General features: G+C 42.6%; 1 protein-coding gene across 2 annotated transcripts in view; it reads left to right on the top strand.

Annotated features, from left to right (window-relative positions):
* SHPRH (SNF2 histone linker PHD RING helicase) overlaps positions 1-23947 on the top strand; it is a 171384-nt gene that overhangs the window by 40987 nt on the left and 106450 nt on the right. For both annotated transcript variants that reach the window (XM_038762901.1, XM_038762893.1), the window contains exons 2-6: positions 7911-8567; positions 11456-11585; positions 20104-20322; positions 22546-22624; positions 23375-23525. In XM_038762901.1, coding sequence (XP_038618829.1) covers positions 7944-8567; positions 11456-11585; positions 20104-20322; positions 22546-22624; positions 23375-23525 — 1203 coding nt within the window. In that variant the 5' untranslated portion in view covers positions 7911-7943. The remainder of the gene's footprint in view (positions 1-7910; positions 8568-11455; positions 11586-20103; positions 20323-22545; positions 22625-23374; positions 23526-23947) is intronic.

The raw sequence follows: 23947 nt of genomic DNA on the forward strand, positions 1-23947 counted from the left end.
TAGGGACAGAAAGTGTGTAAACTATAGTAGTTGTAAAGGTGAGAACTTATTTGCCCAATCAATCAGTGGTATTAATTGAGTGCTTACTGTATGCATGATCCTTGCCCGGAAGGGGTTTGCAACCTAGTGAAGGAAACAGACATTAAAATAAATTGCAGAAGGGGCGGTGGAAGAGTGTAAAGATATATGCCCAAGTGCTGTGGGGTGAATATCAAGTGCTTAAGGGGTACAGATCTGAGTTCATAGGTGGCACAGAGGGTAAGGCGATTGGGGAAGTGAGAGCTTAATCAGGGAAGGCCTCTTGGAGGAGATGTGATTTTAGGAAAGTTTTGAAGGGAGGGAGAGTGGTGGTCTAGCTTGGAAATGTGGACTGAATTTTTTTTAGAAAAATGATCTGGGCAGCAGACTGAAGCATGGGGACTGGCGGGGGAAAGACAGAAGGCGGGAGTTACTTTATTAATCGGTGGTATTTATTGAGCACTTACTATGGGCAGAGCTCTGTTTTAAGCGCTCGGGAGAGTACAGTGCAGCAGAATTAGCGGAAACGTTCCCTGCTCATAATGACCTTACAGTCTGGAGTCCATTGTTGCCACCAGTGAGTTTACGCACTAAATGTTAAACCTTTCAGGTAGTCCGTAGTAAAAACAAACTTGTTGGAATGTTCATCTTAATACGGGTGTGAAGCCATTTGGAGAATATAAAATTGGAAAAACAACATCTCCATTTCGCACATTCTGATTTTCCTCTGGGGTTGAAAATCTATTTTAATCTGACGCAAAAGGGTACCTTTTAACCCCTGTTCTTAATCATTAATGTGTGGCTCAGTGGAAAGAGCACGGGCTTTGGAGCCAGAGGTCATGGGTTCGAATCCCTGCTCTGCCAACTGTCAGCTGTGTGACTTTGGGCAAGTCACTTAACTTCTCTGTGCCTCAGTTCCCTCATCTGTAAAATGAGGATTAAGACTGTGAGCCCCCCGTGGGACAACCTGATCACCTTGCAACCTCCCCAGCACTTAGAACAGTGCTTTGCACATACTAAGTGCTTAATAAATGCCATCATTATTATCTTCGAGACTGTGAGACCGTTGTTGGGTAGGGACCATCTCTATATGTTGCCAACTTGTACTTCCCAAGCGCTTAGTACAGTGCTGTGCACACAGTAATCAATCAATCAATCAATCGTATTTATTGAGCGCTTACTGTGTGCAGAGCACTGTACTAAGCGCTTGGGAAGTCCAAGTTGGCAACATATAGAGACAGTCCCTACCCAACAGTGGGCTCACAGTCTAGAAGATAATAATGATGGCATTTATTAAGGCTCACAGTAAGTGCTCAATAAATATGATTGGATGAATGAATGAATGGACAATTGAAACGAATTCATGAATTTGAGAGAAATGTTAAGCAAGGTATTACTGGCTTCAGTTTAGAAAATTCGAGGTAATATTTGAAGTGATACACTCAAACAGGAATGCAGTAATTGAAAAAAAGCTGTATTCAAACTATTTTACCTTTTCACCCTCTCCCACTGCTCAATTTGATGAGGACTCATAGTTCTTCCCAACCTCCTGATGGTGCCCCAATTTTCTCATGCTCCTAAAAGTGCTTTTATACTGTCACACTGCTTAAATAGTTTTGCGGTGGAAAATAATAACAGGGCTACAAATCTGGTGCAAGGACAGTTTGAATGATGCTATAAACCTTATTCAGGATTAGTAAATTTTGCAGAGGTGTTGACTAGCGTATACATGACTTAGACCTGTATTTGCTTTTGCCATTTTGTAGGAATGTATTCTGATAAGATTTAATGAGATCCTGGCCTAAAAAAGTGGCATTTTGTATTTTATTAATGATGTGCGTATAGCTGTAATTCTGTTTATTCTGACAGTTTTGACACCTGTCTTCATGTTTTGCTTTGTTGTCTGTCTCCCCCTTCTAGACTGTGAGCCCGTTGTGGGGTAGGGACTTTCTCTATATTTTTCCGAGTTGTACTTTCCAAGCGCTTAGTACAGTGCTCTGCACACAGTAAGCGCTCAATAAATACGATAGAATGAATGAATGAATGAATTTCTACGCAGAGAGAATTGTTGGGACAGGGATGTGTCTTTGCAGGTTTCTCTGTCCCTGAAGTTTGGGGAAACACAGACACATACGCTGTTCTTGGGCCACTGCTCCCTCCCTCAAATAAGAAACTCTCACTAAATCTGAAAGAAAATTTTATTGTTCTGTTTGCCAATTTCACTTCCTTTGGTTTTATCGAGTAATAACATGCTAGTTTGCTAATCATTTTTTACCAAGGATTCTTTAATAATTTGCAGCTTTTAAAAAGTGAGACCTGAGTGTCATTCTTCCCCAGGATTGAGCTTGACATGCTTGGTGTAGGATATTCATTCATTCATTCAATTGTATTTATTGAGCGCTTACTGTGTGCAGAGCACTGTACTAAGCGCTTGGGAAGTACAAGTCGGCATATCACCATCTGATTTTGCATTCTGTGGGTGCCAACACATATGCGACTGTAAGCCTGGTGTGGGCAGGGATTGTCTCTCTTTACTGCTGAATTGTGCTTTCCAAGCGCTTAGTACAGTGTTCTGCCCACAGTATGTGCTCAGTAAATATGATTGAATGAATGAATATGAGACCCTAGTAGTAGAAATTATATTTGGAAGCAGTGTGGCTCAGTGGAAAGAGCCTGGGCTTTGGAGTCAGAGGTCATGGGTTCAAATCCCGGCTCCGCCAAATGTCAGCTGTGTGACTTTGGGCAAGTCATTTCACTGCTCTGTGCCTCAGTTCCCTCATGTAAAATGGGGATGAAGACTGTAAGCCTCCCATGGGACAACCTGATCACCTTGTAATCTCCCCAGCGCTTAGAATAGTGCTTTGCATGTAGTGAGCGCTTTAATAAATGCCATTGTTATTATTATTATTTGGAGAGCGCCCACTGAGTACAGTTCAGTTTACTGAGACCGTAAACTCCTTCTGTGAGCAGGGATTACATCTACCCACTCATATTGTGTGCTCCTAATGTTGATATTAATTTTGGCATTTAAGCTCTTACTGTGTGCCAAGGAATGTACTAAAGAGCTGGGGTAGATACAAGATAATGAGGTCTGACCCAATACTTGTTTTACACAGGGTTCACAGTCTAAGTAGGAGACAGACCAGGTATTTCACCACCCCCAATCAATCAATCATATTTACTGAGCACTTACTGTGTGCAGAGCACTATATTAAGTGCTTGGGAGAATGCAATGTAAACGTAGTTGGAAGAACTGATCCCTGCCCACAAGACACTTAGAGTGTAGAGGGAGAGACCAAAATTAAAATGTTGAGGACGAATCTGTATATTATTGCAGTGGAGTGGAGGGTGGAGTACATTAAGCATACAAATCCAAGTGTAAGAGTGATGCAGAAGGGAGAGGGAGTAGGGAAATGAGGGCTTAGTCAGGGAAGGCTTCTTGGAGAAGATGTGATTTTAATAAGCTTGTGAAGATGGGGAGAGTGATGGTCTGTCAGATATGAAGGAGGAGGGAGCTCAAGAACAGAGGCGGGATGTGGGCGAGGGATGGACAGTGAGATACATGAAATCAAGGTACAGTGAGCGTGCTGGATTGTAGTAGGAAATCAGTGAGGTAAGATAGGAAGGGGCAAGGCGATTTAATGCCTTAAAGCCAATGGTGAAGAATTTCTGTTGGTTGTGGAGGTGGATGGGCAACTACTGGAAGGAAGTCCTTGAAGAGTCGAGAAACATGAACTGAACGTTTTTTTAGAAAAAAATGATCCAGGCAGCAGAGTGAAGTGTGGACTAGACTGGGGAGAGACGGGAGGCAGGGAGGTCAGCAAGGAGGCTGATGCATTAGTCAAGGTGAGATAGGATAAGTGCTTGGATCAACCTTTTAGACTGTGAGCCCACTGTTGGGTGGGGACTGTCTCTATATGTTGCCAGTTTGTACTTCCCAAGCGCTTAGTACAGTGCTCTGCACATAGTAAGTGCTCAATAAATACGATTGATGATGATGATTGATGATGGTAGCCGTTTGTCCCACATGGGGCTCACACTCTTAATCCCCATTTTACAGATGAGGGAACTGAGACACTGAGAAGTTAAGTGACTTGCCCAAAGTCACACAGCTGACAAGTGGCAGAGCCAAGATTAGAACCCATGACCTCTTGACTCCCAAGCCTGTGCTCTTTCCATTGAGCCACACTGCTTCTTACTATGTGCTTAGAGCAGTGCTTGGCACATAGTGCTTAACAAATACCATTATTATTACGTGCCAAACACTGTACTAAGTGGGGTAAACACCAGATAAGTTTGGACATAATAGCTAAGTAGGAGAAAGTAAAATTTAATATCCATTTTACAGATGAGGTAATTGAAGCACAGAGAAGTTAAGTGGTTTGCCCAAGGTCAGACAGCAGACAAGTGGGAGAGCCATGATTACAGCCTCGTCCTCTGATTTCCCAGTCGTATGCTCTTTCCACTAGGCAACACAGCTTCCCAAGTGCTTAGTACAATGCTCTGCACACAGAAAGCGCTCCAGTATTATTGATTGATTAATTGAGCTCCTTGAAGTGTACAGCAAAAGCACAAAACAAGTGCCCTGCCAACAAGGAGCTTACATTCTAAGTCCAGAGACGACCAGAAAAATATTCACAATCGGAATAAATGATTGAATGTACAATTGAAGACTGTGAGCCCACTGTTGGGTAGGGACTGTCTCTATGTGTTGCCAATTTGTACTTCCCAAGCGCTTAGTACAGTGCTCTGCACATAGTAAGCGCTCAATAAATACGATTGATTGATTGATTGATTGATACAAACGTTAGTGCTGAAGATGGATAATTGCTACAGATGGTAGTTGATTGATACTGCTTTGCGACTGACCCATTCTTGCTTTAGTGTTTCTTTATAAACCTCATTCCATAGTGAAATGGTTTTCAGAATCTATACTTCTTGAATTCTTAAAGCTGTTTTGCTACTTTTATGTCTCGCATTTAATAAAATGATATGGTTTTACACATATGGTGCTAAGAAGGTGGGTCAAGACCAAGAATTCTGGGTGACATTTCTTAGCACACGTACCGAAGGAGGAAAAAAGTTACAGGGTGAGGACAAAGGTAGTTAGTCCCTGCTGCCATCATTAGCCGCCACCACGCAGTGGAGGTGTCTTTGAGGGCCCAAATCGAGGTGCAGGGGCAGGGAGGAGGGAGGGCACTTTCTTGGGTTGAAGCAGTAGATAGAGAACGGGGGCCCTGACTCAAAATGCCCATCCTGGACTGGGTCTTCAGAGCCGTTAACACCCTCTTGTCCGGTGAGGATGGCAGTGGTAGTCAGTCAATGGTATTGATTGGGCAGGTATGCTGGGCAGAGCACTGGTGGGCCCATAGACTGTAGTGGTGGTGGTCGCGGCTATAGGGGTGGCCATCGTTGCCCCCGAAGAAGGGGACGAGATTGGCCAGCTGCCTTCTCCTTTCTGCCTTGCCATTGTGGTCACTGCAATGACTGTGCCTCCATCCCTTCTGTCCAGTTGTAGGCAGGTAGTCTTGGCTCAGGCTGAAGGTGCTGGAAGGTGATAGAGTCTTGTAAATGATGGGTGAGCCTCCATCCATTCAGAAGACTTTGAGGAGCATGAATCCAAGTGAAGAAATTGATTTTCGTGTCATTGGGCTTTTTTAATACTATTCTCACCCTGTTGCCCCCAGACCCTGGAGCAATGGTTGTGCTGGAGCAGTGGCTTCAACAACTAGGTTGTGGAGCTGGGATGGGCTTCAGATAGGTTTGAGTTTACTTCTGAGATTTCTCTCGCCAAGATTTGGCTGTGTGAAGTGGTAACTTTGTGCTAAATTAATAGTTGGTCCGATATACAGAATGTAGGTCCCGGGGGTAGCATATGCCAGGTAGGTTGCTGAGCCCATGTAGGTTCCACTGGGAATGCGGGAATTTTGAGTCCTAGCAGCTCCCCTTCCTTCTTCATCCGTTTACAGAAAGACAAAGGAAAAGCAGGGCTTTTACCAGGCATGGGGCCCACAATCATCAGCCACAATTAAGGCCAGAGCAGGCCTGAACTTGAGCAGAGCTCTGCTGGTTGCGGTCTACATCTTAGTTAACTGGGCAGACCACAGAGAGTCTAGGGGAGCCCTGATAATAATGATAATAATAATAATAATAATAATAATAATAATAATAATAATTGTGGTATTAAGCACTTACTATTTGATGAGCACTGTGCCAAACTCTAAGCTCTAGACTGTTAAATTGTAGGCAGGAAACATGTTTATCATATTATTATACTATACTCTTCCAAGTGCCTAGTACATGTCTGTGCACACAGTAAGTGCTCAATATTTGATTGACTGACCGACTAAACACTTGGGTAATAGTAATAATAATGATGGCATTTATTAAGTGCTTACTATGCGCAAAGCACTGTTCTAAGTGCTGGGGAGGTTACAAGGTGATCAGGTTGTCCTACGGGGGGCTCACAGTCTTAATCCCTATTTTACAAATGAGGTAACTGAGGCCCAGAGAAGGTAAGTGGCTTGCCCAAAGTGACACAGCTGACAATTGGTGGAGCCGAGATTTGAACCCATGATCTCTGACTCCAAAGCCCGTGCTCTTTCCATTGAGGCATGGTAGATACAAGATTATCAGGTCAGACACAATCCCTGTCCCATCATCATCATCATCATCATCATCATCAATCATATTTATTGAGCGCTTACTATGTGCAGAGCACTGTACTAAGCGCTTGGGAAGTACAAGAATGTCCCATATGAGAAGCAGCGTGGCTTAGTGGAAAGAGCCTGGGCTTAGGAGTCAGAAGTCGTGGGTTCTAATCCCAGCCCTGCCACTTATCAGGTGTGTGACTTTGAGCCAGTCACTTCACTTCTCTGTGCCTCAGTTCCCTCATCTGTAAAATGGGGATTAAGAGTGTGAGCCCCACGTGGGACAACCTGATGACTCTGTGTCTACACCAGTGCTTAGCACAGTGCTTGTCCCATAGTAAGTGCTTAACAAATGCCACTATCATTATTATTATTATATGGGGCTTACAGTCAAAGAAGAGAGGAGAGCAGGGATTTAAGCCGTATTTTACAGATGAGGAAACTGAGGCACAGAGAAGTTGAATTAGTTGCTCAAGGTCACACAGCAACAAGTAGCAGAATTGGGATTAGATTGTAGGTCTTCTGAATCCCAGGCCTGCCTTTTAACTAGGCTACAATGCTGTAACATTGTAGTGCCCCTTTGAAGAGTTTCAGACTTCATGTTTTTCTCTCCTCTTTAAAGCCCTCAGCTCTCTACTTTGAGTGGAGTCTAGGGTGTAGGGGACGGAAAACTGAGGTCTCCTGCCTCCAGGAGATGGGTGAGAAGAAATTTGGAAAACTAAGGAAAAAGAGAGTGTGAGCTAGGAGGAAAAGGAGAGGTGTGAGACCTGGTAGACAATAGTGAAAGCCTCCACATGCAGTGATTTTTTCATTGGTTTCAGCTCGTTAAAATTACTTTCAAGAATGCTGTCAGAATTTTGGGGGGGATGTATTGGGAGAGAGTTATGGTATTCCTAAATCCATATTAATGTGCTTTTCATAGCTATTTGAAAAGTGTTGCTTTATTAATATGTTGCCTTCCTGGGGCAGTTTTCACGCTCTCAATTCATATAGCTGATAAAGGAATATGGAAAGGACTATGCTAATATACCAATGTAGTGATGCAGGGTAGGAATTATTTGATGAATTTGTTAGACATTTTCATAACTTAAAATAAAAAAATCATTCCGTAATGAAGAACACACATTCAGCGTATGAGCAATATGTGCCACATTTCATGCAAAAACATACTGATATAGTTAACTACTAAGATGAAACCTAGGGAGATTTTCTGCCGTGTCTAATATTATCTTCGTTTTCTAGAATTGGTATCGCTCCAGCGAAGAGAGCGTCAAAATGAGCAGCCGGCGGAAACGTGCCCCTCCAGTGAGGCTGGATGAGGACAAGAAGAAGGAGCTCTGTTGGAATATGCACGGAGACCGAAGGAATGAAGAGCCGGCGTTGGGTGGAAGCAGTCAACCTGTTCCAGTTCCGAGCTCGTCGACTGCTCCTTTCATCATTATTGACGATGGACTAGAGGAGGAACTGACTCACAGGGAGAAAAAGAAACGCTCAAAGTCTGTTTGTTTCTCAGCGTTAACAGATGAAGAGGAGGTTGGGTACATCTCATCCTCCTTATCCACAGGGCTAAATGTTGAAGTCTTCCCTCTTTCCTCAGACTGTACTTGGAGAGCGTGCCTGGGCGAATTTGTCCTCCACCTTCTTCCTATGCAAATCTTAACTGACAATTTCCATGAAAGAAGTTTTACTTTGATGCAGTCAGGGTCGAGTGGTCAGCTGCAGATCCGCCCTCAGCCAAAGTGTGCGGAGAAGGGTAGCCAAGAACCTTTCAGTGATTCCAAGAACCGTATCTTGGTAGAGACTTCTTTTAGTAGTGAAATGTTAGAAGATTTGAGGTGGTTGCAGAAGAAGAGGGTAATAGAACTTTGCCAAAGAGTTGAAGGAAGTCGTGACATCAAGGTAATCACTTTTAAATAATCTGTATACGTTACTAAAGTGTAGGTTTGCCTGCCAGCTGTTCTTGGACAGGCTAAGAGTGTGAAGAAAAGAATATAAATGTGCATGTGTTGTCCTGAAACCAGACACGGTAGTTACAGGAGTAGAGACGCCTGGGTTGGCAAGGCAACATGGGAATGGAAGAGAACTGGAAACTGAGTAGGGAGAAATGAGGCTGCAGATGGCCCTGGGAGTGAGAAGAGCTTGAGCTGGGCTGGTGAAGGCTGGGAAGAAGTAGAGGATTGGGGTCAGGTGGAGAGAAGGGAAGGGGGAAAAGCACTGCCCTAAGCAATGAAGAAGCCCAAGAAGTTACTGGCTCAAAGGAACTTCAGGCTGGCGAGTCAAGAGGAGGGAGCCTCACTTTGCTGACTGGTTCTTGGCTTCCTTTGGCTAGATCTCTTCCTGTCCTCTATACTGGAAAATCACCCCTTGGACAGACATATTCATGAACATGCCTGAAAAGACCTATGGGCAATTATACAATGAGTTTCTTGTACAGGCTGTCCTTTTCTGACTATCATTTATAGTGCCTGTCACTATTTTCTCATCTACCACTTGGGCTCCCTGCTCAAGCTTCTGCCCAAGAAAACCAATGTTTTCCTGTGGCTGTATGCCAGGCTGGTTGGATTACACTAGAATATCAAAGTGTTTTTTTCTGGTTCTGCTATGGATTTTGCTAAAATGCCCACCTCTCAGATGTTAGTCATAATTAATAAAAGCATGCTAAAGTCCTTCAGTTACATAAGTAACATAGAAGAGCAAAGTAATCTCCTCTCAGCATTTCTCACTGGGTTTCTGTAAAATTATACTAAAGACTTTTGTCTCATAAACTTAGTCTGTATTCAGACAATCAATTAATCAGTCATACTTATTGAGCGCTTACTGTGTGCAGAGCATTGTACTAAGTGCTTGGGAGAGTGCAGTATAACAGTTGGTAGACATGTTCCCTGCCCACGATGAGCTTCTATTCTAGAGGGGGAGATAGACATTAGGATAAATAAATAACAGATAGGTACATAAGTACTGTGGGGCTGAGGGAGGGGGTGAATAGTGCAAATACAAGTGTGGGGGTGACAAAGGAGGGAGTCAGAGAAGAGGAAAGGAAGGCTTAGGGAAGGATTCTTGAAGGAGATGTGCTTTTAATAAGGTTTTGAAGGTGGGAAGAGTGAGCATCTGTTAGATATGAAGAGGGAGGGCATTCCAGGTCAGAGGGAGGATGTGGGCGAGAGATCAGCAATGAGATTGAGGTTCAGTGAGTAGGTTGGCAGCAGAGGAGCAAAGTGCAAGGTCTGGGTTGTAATAGCAAAGCAGCGAGGTAACATAGGAGGGGGCAAGGTGATTGCATGCTTTAAAGCCGATGGTAAGGAGTTTCTGTTTGATGTGAGGTGGATGGGCAACTTTTGGCAGTTTTTGAGGAGTGGGGTTTTGTAGAAAAATGATCTGGGCAGTAGAGTGAAGTATTGGACTGCAGTGGGAAGAGACAGGAGGCAGGGAGGTCAGCAAGGAAGCTGATGCAATAATCTAGGTGGAATAAAATAAGTGCTTGGATTAACGTGATAGTAGTTTGGCTGGAGAAGAAAGGGCAGATTTAGCAATGCTGTGAAGGTGGAACTGACAGGATTTAGTGGTGGATTGAATATGTAGATTAAATGAATGAGATGAGTTGAGGAGAATGGACAGGGAGACAGGGAGGATGATGGTGCTGTCTGTAGGGACAGGAAAGTGAGTGGAAGGACAGGGTTTGGGAGGGAAGATAGGGAGTTCTGTTTGGACATGTTAAGTTGGAGGTGTCAGTGGGACATCCAAGTAGCGATATCTTGAAAGCAGGAGGAAATGTGAGACTGCAGAGAATGAAAGAGATCAGGGCTGGAGATGTAGATTTGGGAAGCATCCATTTAGAGATGGTAGTTGAAGCTATGGAAGTGAATGAGTTTTCCAAGAGATTGGGTGTAGATGGAGAATACAACTGAGCCTTGAGGGACTCCCAAATTTAGGGGACAGGAGTCAAAGGAGGAGCCCACAAGAGACTGAGAAAGAGCGTCCAGGGAGATAGGAGGAGAACGAGTGAGCCCATTGTTGGGTAGGGACCGTCTCTATATGTTGCCAACTTGTACTTCCCAAGTGCTTCATACAGTGCTCTGCACACAGTAAGTGCTCAATAAATATGACTGAATGAATGAGTGAACGAGGAGAGGACAGTATCAGCGAAGCCGAGTTTGGATAGTATTCCCAGGAGAAAGGTGTGGGTGGCAGTGTTGAAGGCAGCAGAGAGATCTAGGAGGATTGGGATGGAGTAGAGGTCATTTGATTTAGCAAGAAGGAGATCATTGATGACCTTTGAAAGAGCAATTTCTGTGGAATGAGGGGGACAGAAGCCAGTTTGGAGGGGGTTGAGGAGAGAATTAAAGGAGAGGAAGTGGAGACAGTGGATGTAGACAGCTTACTCGAGGAATTTGGGAAGGAATGGTAGGCAGGAGATGAGGCGACGATTGGTGGGAGCTGTGGGATCAAGGGAGGGTTTTTTTTTTTAGGATAGGGGAGATATGGGCATGTTTGAAAATAGTGTGGAAGAAGCCATTGGAGAGTGAACAGTTGAAGATGGCAGTCAGGAAGGGAAGACAGGAGGGGGCAGGTGCTTTGAGAGGGTCTCATGGGATGGGGTCAGAGGTGCACATGGAGGGGGTGGACTTTTAGAGGAGGCAGGAGATCTCCTGAAATACTACCAGGAAAGATGGGAGAGTTGAAGAAGGGGCAGGAGGAAGGAGGGAGTGGAGTGGTGCAGGAGAGATTTTAGGGAGATCACACTTAATGTTTTCAATTCTCTCAATTTTCTTTTGAATACACTGATGTAGGTTGGGATTTTTCTCTTGGAAGCTGGGCTAGCCAAGCCCACTTCTCTCAGTGATGGAAGTGGAAGAATAAAAAAAGCCTGCCGACTGATTCAAAAAATGATGGAAAAATTTTACAACTTTATAATTCCAGGTACTGTTTACTTATCTATATTTTTATTGTCCGTTGCATAGGTAGTGTATGTATTACCAAAGCCATTAAGAGGTGACGTGAAAAATAGTGTTGTAATTTGATAGTTAGTTTGGTATTTTGATTGAGTAACTTTGGGTAGCCATTACTTTTTGTTGTGCAGGGGATTTTACTGCATTGCACGCATGCCCTGATCATTGATCTTTGTCATGTGTGTTTGTAATAATTAATAATGATAATAATAATAATGATGGTGTTTAAGTGCTTACTATGTGCCACACACTGTATTAAGCACTGGGGTGAATACCATTAAATACCCAAAGGTGTCTTTAACTCAGTCTAGCAGTGTACTAAACAAGTACAGTGCTCTGCACATAGTAAGTGCTCAATAAATACGATTGATGATGATGAAGTATTTAATCCTGCTTCAACACGGTTTCACTGTATGTTTTTATGTGTGGTTTAGAATGGTGGTCTGATAAACAAAACTGGGACACAGTGTTGGAAGAAATGGTGTGCACACAGTTCCCATAGAGGGAAGCAGTGTGGTTTAGTGGAAAGAGTAAAGGCCTGGCAGTCAGAGGACCTGGGTTTGAATTCTGGTTCTACCACTTGTCTGCTATATGATCTTGGGCAAGTCAGTTAACTTCTGTGCCTCAGTTCCCTCACCTGCAAAATGGGGATTCGGTATCTGTTCTCCCTCCTACTTAGACTGTGAGACCCTTGTGAGACCTGATCATCTTGTAACTACCCCAATGCATTGTACAGTGCTTAGCGTAATGTATGCGCGTAACAAACACCATAATTATTAGTACAGAGTGAGGTATCCTTAACCATGGGGTTTTGGAAGAGTGCAACATGTGCCATAGCAGAGCTGGAACTGTAATCAACAGTGTGGTCTCCATTGCTATTTACAACTGCTTTAAGTAATCCAGTTGTAAGGAGAAATGTACTGTGGTGGAATTAAGGCAAGAGTATCGCATTTCTCCATGACTGAAACCCTCCTCTTTGCAGTCTCGTTTTACAATGTTTGATTCAGGCTTTGTGTGGTTATCTTTCTGGAGACTGAAAATGGGTGGTGTGATCTCTGTTCCGAGAAGCAGGGGCTTTCGTAGTGCTTGGCAGTCAGTGAATCAGTGTTATTTAATGTTCTCTTCCTGTGTGCGAAACACTGTATTAAGCGTTTGGGAGAATGTGATATAGCAGAGTTGGTAGACACATTCCCTTGCCCACAAGGAGCTTATAGCGTAGCGGACAGAGAGCTTGATGATGTACTATTGAACTGGCTTTGCTTCTCTGGGATGCCTTAAAGAGAGACTCTTGATTAAGTTCATTCAGTTGTATTTATTGAGCGCTTGCTGTGTGCAAAGCACTTTGTGAAGTGCTTGGGAGAGTGTGTGACTTCGGGCAAGTCACTTAACTTCTCTGTGCCTCAGTTCCCTCATCTGTAAAATGGGAATTAAGACTGTGAGCCCCACGTAGGACAACCTTGATGACCTTGTATCCCCCCAGCGCTTAGAACAGTGCTTGGCACATAGTAAGCGCTTAACGAATACCAACATTATTATTATTACAATATAACAATGAACAGACACATTCCCTGCCCACAGTGAGCTCACAGTCTAGAGGCAGGTCTGATTTAGGTGGTGGCCCTGATCCTTAAAAGGATGGTCTTGGTCTAAAATCTTGCCTCCCCACCTCCCAGTCTTATTCATCTAGCTATTTAAAGCACTTCCTTCTGGCTTACATAATAAAATAACATTCATCCTAGGAGCACACATGATGAGGAAAAGCAAGATTAAGAGGGTGCTAGCAGTAAAACCTGATGATTTGATAGGAAAAGAGGACAGAAGAAAGGATGACTCTTGAAAATATTTTAATAGGTTTCTGATGGAATTCGGAAGCGAAGCCTTTATTTCAAATGGCAAGGAATTAAACTGTGGAACAAATTGAGTAACTGCTCAGTAATCCAGCAGAAAAGCTTGTATCAGCCCACTTCTAAACCTTGAGTCCTCCCTCTCCTTCAACTTCTATCGATTCTTCCTTGATAATATTTCCAGAATCCTCTCCTTCCTCTCCATTTAAACGGTCACAGTACTCGTTCAGGCGGTTGCCATATCCTGACTCAACTACTGCAGCAGCCTCTTTGCTGAATTCCTGTCTCTAGTCTCTTCCCTCTCCAGCCCATACTTATCTCTACTGCCCTGATCGTTTTTCTAAAATGTCATTCTGTACATGGCTCTCCACTGTTCAGAAACCTCCATCATCAATCGTATTTATTGAGCGCTTACTGTGTGCAGAGCACTGTACTAACCTCCAGTGGTTATCCATCCATCTCCACATCAAGAAGAAACGCCTTACCAGCTGGCTTCAAGACCACTTAATAAGCTCTCTCCCCCTTTATCTCCCACCACACTCCATTTTTACGGGAAGAAACAAGAGGATGAAATAGTAATATTGCAAAAAAGGGGAAGAATTGTTATTTAATGATAATGGAAAGTAGCAAATTGATCTGTTCCAGTTCAGGGCTACAGTAACATTCAAGAGTGTAAAATATTAGTGTGAATATCTATATCTGTAGCTATCTGTAGCAAGAGAAGCAGTGTGGCTCAGTGGAAGGAGCACAGGCTTTGGAGTCAGAGGTCATGGGTTCTAATCCCGGCTCTGCCAATTGGCAGCTGGGTGACTTTGGGCAAGTCACTTAACTTCTCTGTGCCTCAGTTACCTCATCTGTAAAATGGGGATTAAGACTGTGAGCTCCCTATGGGACAACCTGATCACCTTGTAACCTCCCCAGCACTTAGAACAGTGCTTTGCACATAGTAACCGCTTAATAAATCCCATTATTATTTGTTATTATTATAGATAGATGTCTCTAGACCAAGTATACAGAAAACAAGCAGGTGCCCTCTGGGACAAAAATTTGGTAGTATACTTTGCTAAAAAGATGGCTACTTGGTTTGAAATTGACGATGTGAAAACGTAACTGTATGATATACACCTTTGCATCTTTTGTGGACTAAACTAGGTCAGACCAATAGTCCACCTAGCCCAGTTTTCTGTCGCCAACAGAGAAACTCTGTGATGGTGGCTCTCCGTCCGAACGATTATGTTGTGCCATCTGCACCACTAATTTTTCTCCCACTTTATCTCTAACTGTCCTCCAATGATCCACTCTGGATCACTTCTGCATGAATTTAGCCAGAGTCTTCTTGAACATAGTGATATTTTCTGCCTAACTAGCCTTATGGTAATGAATTTTTTGCATGAAAAAATAAAAAAATACTTTCTTTGGCCTGTTTTGAACATACCACTCTCCAGTCTCAGTGGGTGTAGGATTTGGTGAACAGTAGTTGTGTTTACCATGTCCGCAGTTTTTTCTCTCATCGTTTCATGGACTTCAGTCATTTCACCACTCAACCCATATCTTCACTCTGTAGAATCCTAATTCTTTCAGTCTGTCTTATTAAGGAAGCTTCTCCGTTCTCCAATTGATCTTGGTTGCTCTTTTTCTGTACCCTGTCTAGTGCAGTTAGGTATTTTCTAAGATGTGATGAGAGCTGCACACAATATCACAGGAGTGGATACCCAATTTCTTAGAATGGCAAATATCTGCCTCTAATTTTGCATTTCATCACCTCATCTTCAATTGGCCTTCTTGGCTGCTGTTGACACATAACACCGAGCGTTTCTCAATTTCTGAGTGTTGGTTTTATATACTGTTAGGGAGAAGCAGCATGGCTTAGTGGCAAGAGCCCGGGCTTGGGAGTCAGAGGTTGTGGGTTCTAATCCTGGGTCTGCCGCTTATCAGCTGTGTGATTTTGGGCAAGTCACTTAGCTTCTTCAGTTACCTCATCTGTAAGACTGTGAGCCCCACGTGGGGCAACCTGATTACCTTGTATCTACCCAAGTACTTAGAACAGTGCTTGGCACATAGTAAGCACTTTACAAATACCATTATCATTATTATTATTATTATTATTATAAAGGATGGATGGGAGACCAGTTCTTTACGTAGGACATCTTCGGGATTCGGAAAAAGCCAAAACGTTAAGAGAATCTGTTTCTCAGAAAAGAACCATTCCCAGTGTTGAAACTTGAAACTGGGATGTGTCTGTCATATAAAACTGAATTGTTTCTTTAAGCCCAAACTAGGAGAGGTCACTTGAAGTTAGTTGGCTTTCGAAAGGCACTGCAAATTAATTATTTTCATTTATCTTGAAATTTAGACTGCTATTGTATGAAGTCTCTCCTTTCAATTGTGAAATTAAAATCTTTTCTCATTTTTTCCTCCAGCACACACCAGTTGTTATTGAAAGTTATTATTAGTTTTGCATTTCTTGTAGAAAAAGAATCCTTAAGGATAACCTGGAGACGTTTAAGAATAATTAAAGACTTTGCTAAGAATATTGAAGGAGCAATTGAGAACTTGTGTTTGGTTTTTTTTTTGAGGATTAAAAAAAAATTATCCTGCTGGATGTGTTTCTCCAAGTGCAGTTACCTGGACCGTGGTGCCTTGGGTTGTACTTTGCAGATGAAACAGTGAGCTCTGGATTTTCCATTTGGAAATTACAATTGTGTAATTTTTTTTCCCCAACCACAGAAATACCCAAACTGACCCTTCTGTTCATAAATTACTATCTAAGCATTTCTGAAAAAAAAAAAAAAACCCACCATATATTCATTCATTTATTCAATTGTATTTATTGAGCGCTTACTGTGTGCAGAGCACTGTACTGAGCGCTTGGGAAGTACAAGTTGGCAACATACAGAGACAGTCCCTACCCAGCAGCGGGCTCACAGTCTAGAAGGGGGAGACAGACAACAAAACAAAACATATTAACAAAATAAAATAAATAGAATAGTAAATATGTACAAGTAAAATAAATAGAGTAATAAATATGTACAAGCATATATACAGGTGCTGTGGGGAGGGGAAGGAGGTAAGGCAGGAGGGATGGGGTGGGGAAGGGGGGAAAGGAGGTAGGGGGCTCAGTCTGAGAAGGCCTCCTGGAGGAGGTGAGCTCTCAGTAGGGCTCTGTGTGTGTGTGTGTGTGTGTGTGTGTGTGAAATGTCTGGTATTTCTTAAGCATTCACTATGTACCAGGCACTGTACTAAGTACTTGGGTGGATACAAGCCGGTTGGGTTGGACACAGTTCCTGTCCCATGTGGGGCTCACAATCTCAATCCCCATTTTGCAGATGAGGTAACTGAGGCACAGAGAAGTGAAGTGACTTTACCAAGTCCACATAGCAGACAAGTGCTGGGTCCGGGATTAGAACCCGTGACCGTATTACTCCCAGGCCCATGCTCTCCCCACTAAGCCCTGCTGCTTCTCATGTACGTGTGTGTGTGTGTGTGTGTGTGTGTGTGTGTGTAACAGCCCTGATGTTGGATAGTTTTTTTTTAAAGTAAATAAAGTAAACTTCAATGTCTGTATCTCCACCATCAAAGTGTTTCAATTCTTGGGATGGTGTAGGACTTGGCCAGGCAGAAGGCTAAAATTTCTAGGTGAAAAATGTGTTATATTGTAACATGTTAAGGACTGAAAAGCACTTCATTGCACAAAAATCGGGCATTAAATATTGTTGAAGTTGATTTAAAACCCATACCTTTAAAATAATGTTTAAAAATAAATTTACATGTGCACCTTAATTGAATACATACAATACTAGGGGAAATGGAAAAGTCTTGTTTGGATCATACTTAGTAGAGATAAAGGTAGACAACTCTACAGGCAGTCCTTGGAATTATGACACAGTCATAATTCTGCAAACTGTCTTGTGTCGAAATGTTGTATATTGGAATCAATTTTCCCATGGTGAACAAAGTTAAGTGTGAAGAATTGATTTCTGAACCAAGATCTGGTACCCTCTTTTTACCAAATAATCAGTCAATAAATGAGTAATGAGTAATGTAGCCACTTCAGTGGATATCTTATTGTAAATAGTAATCATATTGACCTGAAAGTCATACAGTTAAAAATTCAACACGTTAAGAAATATAATGCAGTACAATATGCAATACCTGTACCTACAGATGATCTAATACACAGAAAAGGGTAAATGCTTTATATTTTTTTTTTTTTGCACAAAAAATGTTTCGCAGAGGGGAAAAGGAGGGGTGGCGGGGTGTGTTATAGATGAAAGGGGGAGAGAAAAAAGTGGGGAAGAGGAGGAAAGGGAAGAATAAGAGGAAGGAAGGAGGAGAGAAATTATTCCTGGCTGTTTTAGTTTCAGATTTCTTTAAAGCATTATTAATCAGGTATTAACTTTACATCTTAAATCCCGACTTTGCTGGTCTGTACTCCTTGTTTAATAATAATAATAATGATGATGATGGTGATATTTGTTAAGTACTTAATATGTGCCAAGCACTGTTCTTAGCGCTGGTGTAGATACAAGGTAATCAGGTTGTCCCATGTGGGGTTCACAGTCTTAATCTATAATTCTATTTATTTTTAAGGAATTGACGCCTGTCTACTTGTTTTTTGTTGTCCGTCTCCCCCTTCTAGACTGTGAGCCTGTTGTTTAGTAGGGATTGTCCCTATTTGTTGTCGAATTGTACTTTCCAAGCGCTTAGTACAGTGATCCTTTCTGATCTCCTGTCTTCCTTTCTGATCCCATCCTCCTGTCTCTCTCCATTTCAGTCTATACTTCACTTTGCTGCCTGGATTATCTTTCTACAGAAACGCTCTGGGCATGTCACTCCCCTCCTCAAAAATCTCCAGTGGATGCCTATAAACCTTTGAATGAAGCAAAAACTCCTGACTCTCAGCTTCAAAGCTCTCCATCACCTCACCCCCTCCTACCTCATCCCCCTTTTCTCCTTCTACACTCCAGCCTGCACACTCCACCCCTCTGCCGCTAACCTCCTCACTGTGCCTCGTCTCGCCTGTCCCGCTGTTGACCCCTGGCCCACATCCTACCTCTGGCCTGGAATGCCCTCCCTCCACACATTCACCAAACTTGCTTTCTTCCACCCTTCAAAGCCCTACTGAGATCTCACCTCCTCCAGGAGGGCTTCCCAGACTGAGCCCCCCCCGTTTTCCTTGCCTCCTTCTCCCCTCCCCATCACCCCCCCTCCTTCTACCCTATCCCCTTCCCCTCCCCATAGCACTTGTGTATATTTATACATATTTATCACTCTTTATTTTATTAATGATGTTTATATAGCTATAATTCTATTTATTCTGTTGGTATTGACACCTGTCTACTTGTTTTGTTTTGTTGTGTTGTTTGTCTCCCGCTTCTAGACTGTGAGCCTCTTGTTGGGTAGGGACCGTCTCTATATGTTGCTGATTTGTACTTCCCAAGCGCTTAGTAAAGTGCTCTGCAAACAGTAAGTGCTCAGTAAATACGATTGAATGAATGAATCCTCATGTGACAGATGAGGTAACTGAGGCACACAGAGAAGTTAAGTGATTTGCCCAAAGTCACACAGCTGATAAGTGCCAGAGCCAGGATTAGAATCCATGACCTCTGACTCTCAAGCCCAGGCTCTTTCCACGAAACCACACTGCTTCTCTAGTTGTTTCACCGAGGGCTGGGCACTTTGGCAGAAGGAGTGTTGGGAGCAGGGTCCCCAAACCACCCAGGAAGGGAAGGGAGGACATGGAGGGGATAGGTTTCTGGGTGAGAAAGAACTGGTGGACATAAAACACATCCCAAACACTCCCCTTGTAAATTCATATGAGAAAGAATCTGCATAGGAGGGGGCTGCTAGGAATTGACTGCCTCCTCCCCTGAAGAAAAATCACAGATGGCAGATTGATGAGAGTGACTGCAGACTGAACAGTAATTCCTACTGCTTCCTTTTTTTTTGTTAATGTTATATTTTTTGAGCACTTACTGTGTGCCAGGCACTTTTTCTAAGCCCTGGGTTAGAGAAGAGCTAATCAGGTAGGACACAGTCTGTGTCCCACAAGGGGCTCACAGTCTTAACCCCCATTTTACCGATAAGGTAAACTGAGGTATAGAGAAGGAAAATGAGTGGCTCACAGCAGACAAGTGTCAGAGGCAGGATTAGAACCCAGGTCCTTCTGATTCCCCAGTCCAGTGCTCTGTCCACTGGGCCAGACTGCTTCCCCAAGGCTTTTGAGTCTGCTGCAACTGCCAAGCCCTTTTTTGCTCCACTGCGGTCCTGGTCCCAAAGAGCAACAGCAGGAGTGATTGTAACAGCACAGGGGTTGCAGAAGATGGGGAGGAAGGAAGACCAGTGTGGGAGAGGAGGAACAGGAAAGCCATGGGGCAGGAGTTTTGGGGTTACAAGGGGTTTTTTTTTTTATGAGTTAGACATTGTCAAGGCAGATATGATATCAGAATCATGAAAAAGCATGTAAATTGTAAGTTCGCTGAAGTAGCAGTTGGTGCCATATGTTGTAATTTGGATGGTTGTAAATGAAGGACTTCCTCTATCCTTATTAACAAGTAATGGTATAATCTTAATAGAAACTATTAACCATGGTTCCTGTTGGCTGGATCAAACTGTGAGAAGGTCTGTTCTTTCAATGTGCCGCAGACGTCCTGGAGGAAGATGAGGAAGTATCAGACAGTGAGTTGGAGAGACAAAACATTGAAGAGCTGTATGATTTTGTACGACTTACCCACCAGCGAGAAGCCCAGTACCTGAGGGAGGACGTCCAGCACCCTGCATTGATTCCTGTGCTGAGGCCATATCAAAGCGAAGCTGTTAACTGGATGTTGCAGCGAGAAAATTTCAAAAGCTCTCCAGCCAATGGTAAATACATGGTGCTTAGAGTAAAGGCAAGTTGAGATTAGAGTGAAATGAAAACCCACTTATCAATCAGATAATGATATAGCACTCTCCTAAGCTCTTGGGAGAGTTCAGTGCAATCGTCTTGGTAGCTGGAGTCCCTGCCCACAAGGAGTTTTAAGTCTAGATGGGTTCTTATGGTCTTTCAACTTTTTCCCTCGCACAGCCTGCGTGGAAAGCCCAGCCTAGGTTGCCTCCGTCTCAGCTCTGGATGTATGTGGAGGCAATCACAGGTTTGAGTCTGGAGCCACCTTCTAAGGTTTGAACGGTCGTATGTTAATCCAAACCAGTGTTAATTGGGGCAGTAGACAAGAACTATTCCGAGTCTTAAGAAGGAGAAATGGTACAGGAAAGATTGAGAACTTTTATGAAGACATTTGAAGTGAGGGAGTCTGAAGGGGTTTAGGGGAAAAGGGACATAAAGAAGCAAACAGATGAAAGAGGAGGAGAGATTCTGGGATGGGGCTACCCCTTTAGTTTCCAGAGGTTTGTTTCTTTCCCTTTCTTCTTCCTTAAAATTTTTATCACAAAGGTAGGCAATTCTCTGTACCTCCAACCCCACCTCTACCATTTCTCTTCCCTTCATTACCCTTTCCATCATTTTGTCTTACCTCAAATTTTACTGTAATATGTATTCACTCAGTGTATTTTTTTCTTTTTTTCAGCAGCCATGAATTAGCCGTTTATAATTGCTTCTAGTCTCTATTAATATCATTCAATCAGTGGTATTTATTAAGTGCTTACTGTGTGCAGAGTAGCGCACTGAGCATTTAGGAGAGTACAGTAGTGTTAGACATGATCTCTGACCACAAGAAGTTTACAGTCTACTGGAGGAGCTGTCTATTTTGGATTACTTTCCCGAATTTTGACAGTTGACATAGATTTTATTTGCAAGGTGTTCTCTTTCAACATTTTATTTATGCTCCAAATTGTATCCCATTTTAATTATGATCAGTTTTTTTTTGTTTATGCACAGTGTTTGAATTGATATGAGGTTTTTACTCAGATTTGTGGGTCTCTTTGAATCAAAAAATTGACCCATCTTAGGAATAGTCCTCCAAATGCAGTGTAGCAACTAGGGATTCTTTTGACAATTGAATCAAACTAGAAAATGATTGCATATAACACTTAGGAGTGGGTGGAGATGATTCCTGTAAAAATAATTTAATACGACAGTCTCTTACTCAACTTTGGATTGCTTTCTGGGGATAGGTGAAAAGCAGAGTGATCAAGTAGAAAGAGCATGGGCCTGGGTGCCAGAGGACCCGGGCTCTCCAGTAGTTGCCTGCTGTGTGACTTTGGACAAGTCACTTAACTTCTCTGGGCCTCAGTTTCATCAATTATGAAATGGTGATTCAGTACCTGTTCTCTCTCCTTCTTCAACTGTGAAGCCTATGTGGGACAGGGACTTGGTCTGATCTGATTGATTTATATCTAACCCAGCACTTGGAACAGTGCTTAACCCCACAGTAAATGTGTAGCAACTACCAGTTAATAAAAAGACAGAGTAAAGAGAATATGTGCAAAATAGAGTGTAGCAGGTTGTTAGGTGTGGGAAGGCATAATGGCAAAAGGAGGACTAGTTGATAAGAGGGGAAAATATTTAGTTACGACATTCACTTTTTACTTTCTGTTAGTACAGTGCTACAGAAATACTGAACACCATTTTAATTCTATTTCAAAGGTGATTTTTGCATGCAAAGCCCCTTCCTAAACCAGAGAAGCTTGTGCTTCCATTTGTATCTTATGTTCATATGTTGCCAAATTGTACTTCCCAAGCGCTTAGTACAGTACTCTGCACACAGTAAGCGCTCAATAAATATGATTGATTGATTGATTTAATAACCAATTGGAATATACTGTAAAAATAAATTGTTCTCCTCTTGTGTTCGAATACTTTGTTCAGACGTATACTTAATTTTCTGGTTAGTCATTTTTTACTCTTCTTTTCTCCATCTCCCTTTATGTATCTAGTAAGCATCTCTTCCATTGAATATAAGAAGCTAACGGAATGTTAGTAAACATTCTTTTCTCAAAGCCTAAATGTGCTGAAGAGTTGAATCTGGATTGTCTAGGCTATGCAGTCTTGTTCACTATCTGGGGATTCCATGGGAATGGGCTTCTTTTTTACTAAATGTAATTGTTTTGAAAATGAGAAAAGTTCTTATGGCCTGTTTTCTCCTTTAGAAAACAACCTACACTTTTTATGGCGAGAGGTCATTACACCAGAGGGAATGAAACTCTTCTATAATCCATTTACTGGTTGGTAAGGCAACAGTATGTTTGTTTTTAAGAGAATGCAATCAAACCATGGATAAAAAAATTAACAAGTAACAACACTTTTGGTAGTACTAAAAACGGGAGTACTGGGTGATGATGTTGGTAGATGCTATTTCACAAAGGGTAAGCAAGAAATAAATAGTACTTACCACTTTTCAGCCAGAAAATGAAGTTCGAATAGACATAAAATTGTAAAGGATTAGACACTGTAGAATTTGGTTAAGAACTTCCTTGGGTTCATTATGCAATTCTTTGTCTTTAAGTACTTCTGATGTGCCGAACACTGGGCTAAATGATAGGGTTGATTAAGATAATCATGAGATACACAGTCCCTGTCCTATGTGGTGCTTGCAATCTAAAAGGGATTTAACATTTTATAGATGTGGAAATTTAGGCAGAGTGGTAAAATGACTTGCCCAAGGTCATCTATCAGGCAAGTGATGAATCTATATCTCCTGATTTCCAGTGCTGTATTCTTTCCATTTGGCCATGTATTCTTCTCATTATTCATTTAATTCTAAGTCCAATTTATGTTCTAAAGGGTTTTCTGGAGTCATTGAACAATAATTAATGATTCAGTGGCAACTGCCCTTTACATTTTAATGGACAAAGACCATCAAAGATCCCAGAAAAGAGTATAATGTTTCATTTCACTTTCTTTTTCATCCTGGACAAGAAAAATGATGGCATTGCTTGCATTATTCTCTTTGACCCTACTTATTTAATGCTTTTTCAGTATCATCCAGGAATACCCGAATGCTGGGCCTCAGTGGCCCGGTGGAATCTTAGCTGATGAGATGGGCCTCGGGAAGACGGTGGAGGTTTTGGCTCTCATCTTGACACACACCCGGAAAGACGTCAAACAAGGTGTCCTAACATTCCCTGAGGTAGGCCAACTGTAGCGCTGACGGTATCCTGTCCTCTGCGGCTTTAGAGACGGAGGTCACCCAAACAATCGATCAGTCGGTTAGTGGTATTTATTAACCTTACTCTGTGCAGAGCACTGTACTAAGTGCCTAGGAGAGAACAACACAGTAGAATTGGTAGACATGATCCCAACCCTCAAGGAACTGGCAATCTAGTGAGGGAGACAGACTTTAAAGTAGGGGGAGCAGGAGAGTGTGACGATATGTATGTAAGTGCTGGGGGTGGGGTGAATATCAAAGTGCTTAAGAGGTATAGATCCAAATGGCATAGGTGATGCAAAGGGTCGGGTGAATAGAGTGAGAAAATGAGAGGTTCGTCAAGGAAGACTTCGTGGAGGAGGTATGCTTTCTGTAATGCTTCGAAGTTGGGGAGAGTGGTGGTC

Source organism: Tachyglossus aculeatus, chromosome 2, assembly GCF_015852505.1.
Source record: "Tachyglossus aculeatus isolate mTacAcu1 chromosome 2, mTacAcu1.pri, whole genome shotgun sequence".
Lineage (NCBI taxonomy): Eukaryota > Metazoa > Chordata > Mammalia > Monotremata > Tachyglossidae > Tachyglossus > Tachyglossus aculeatus.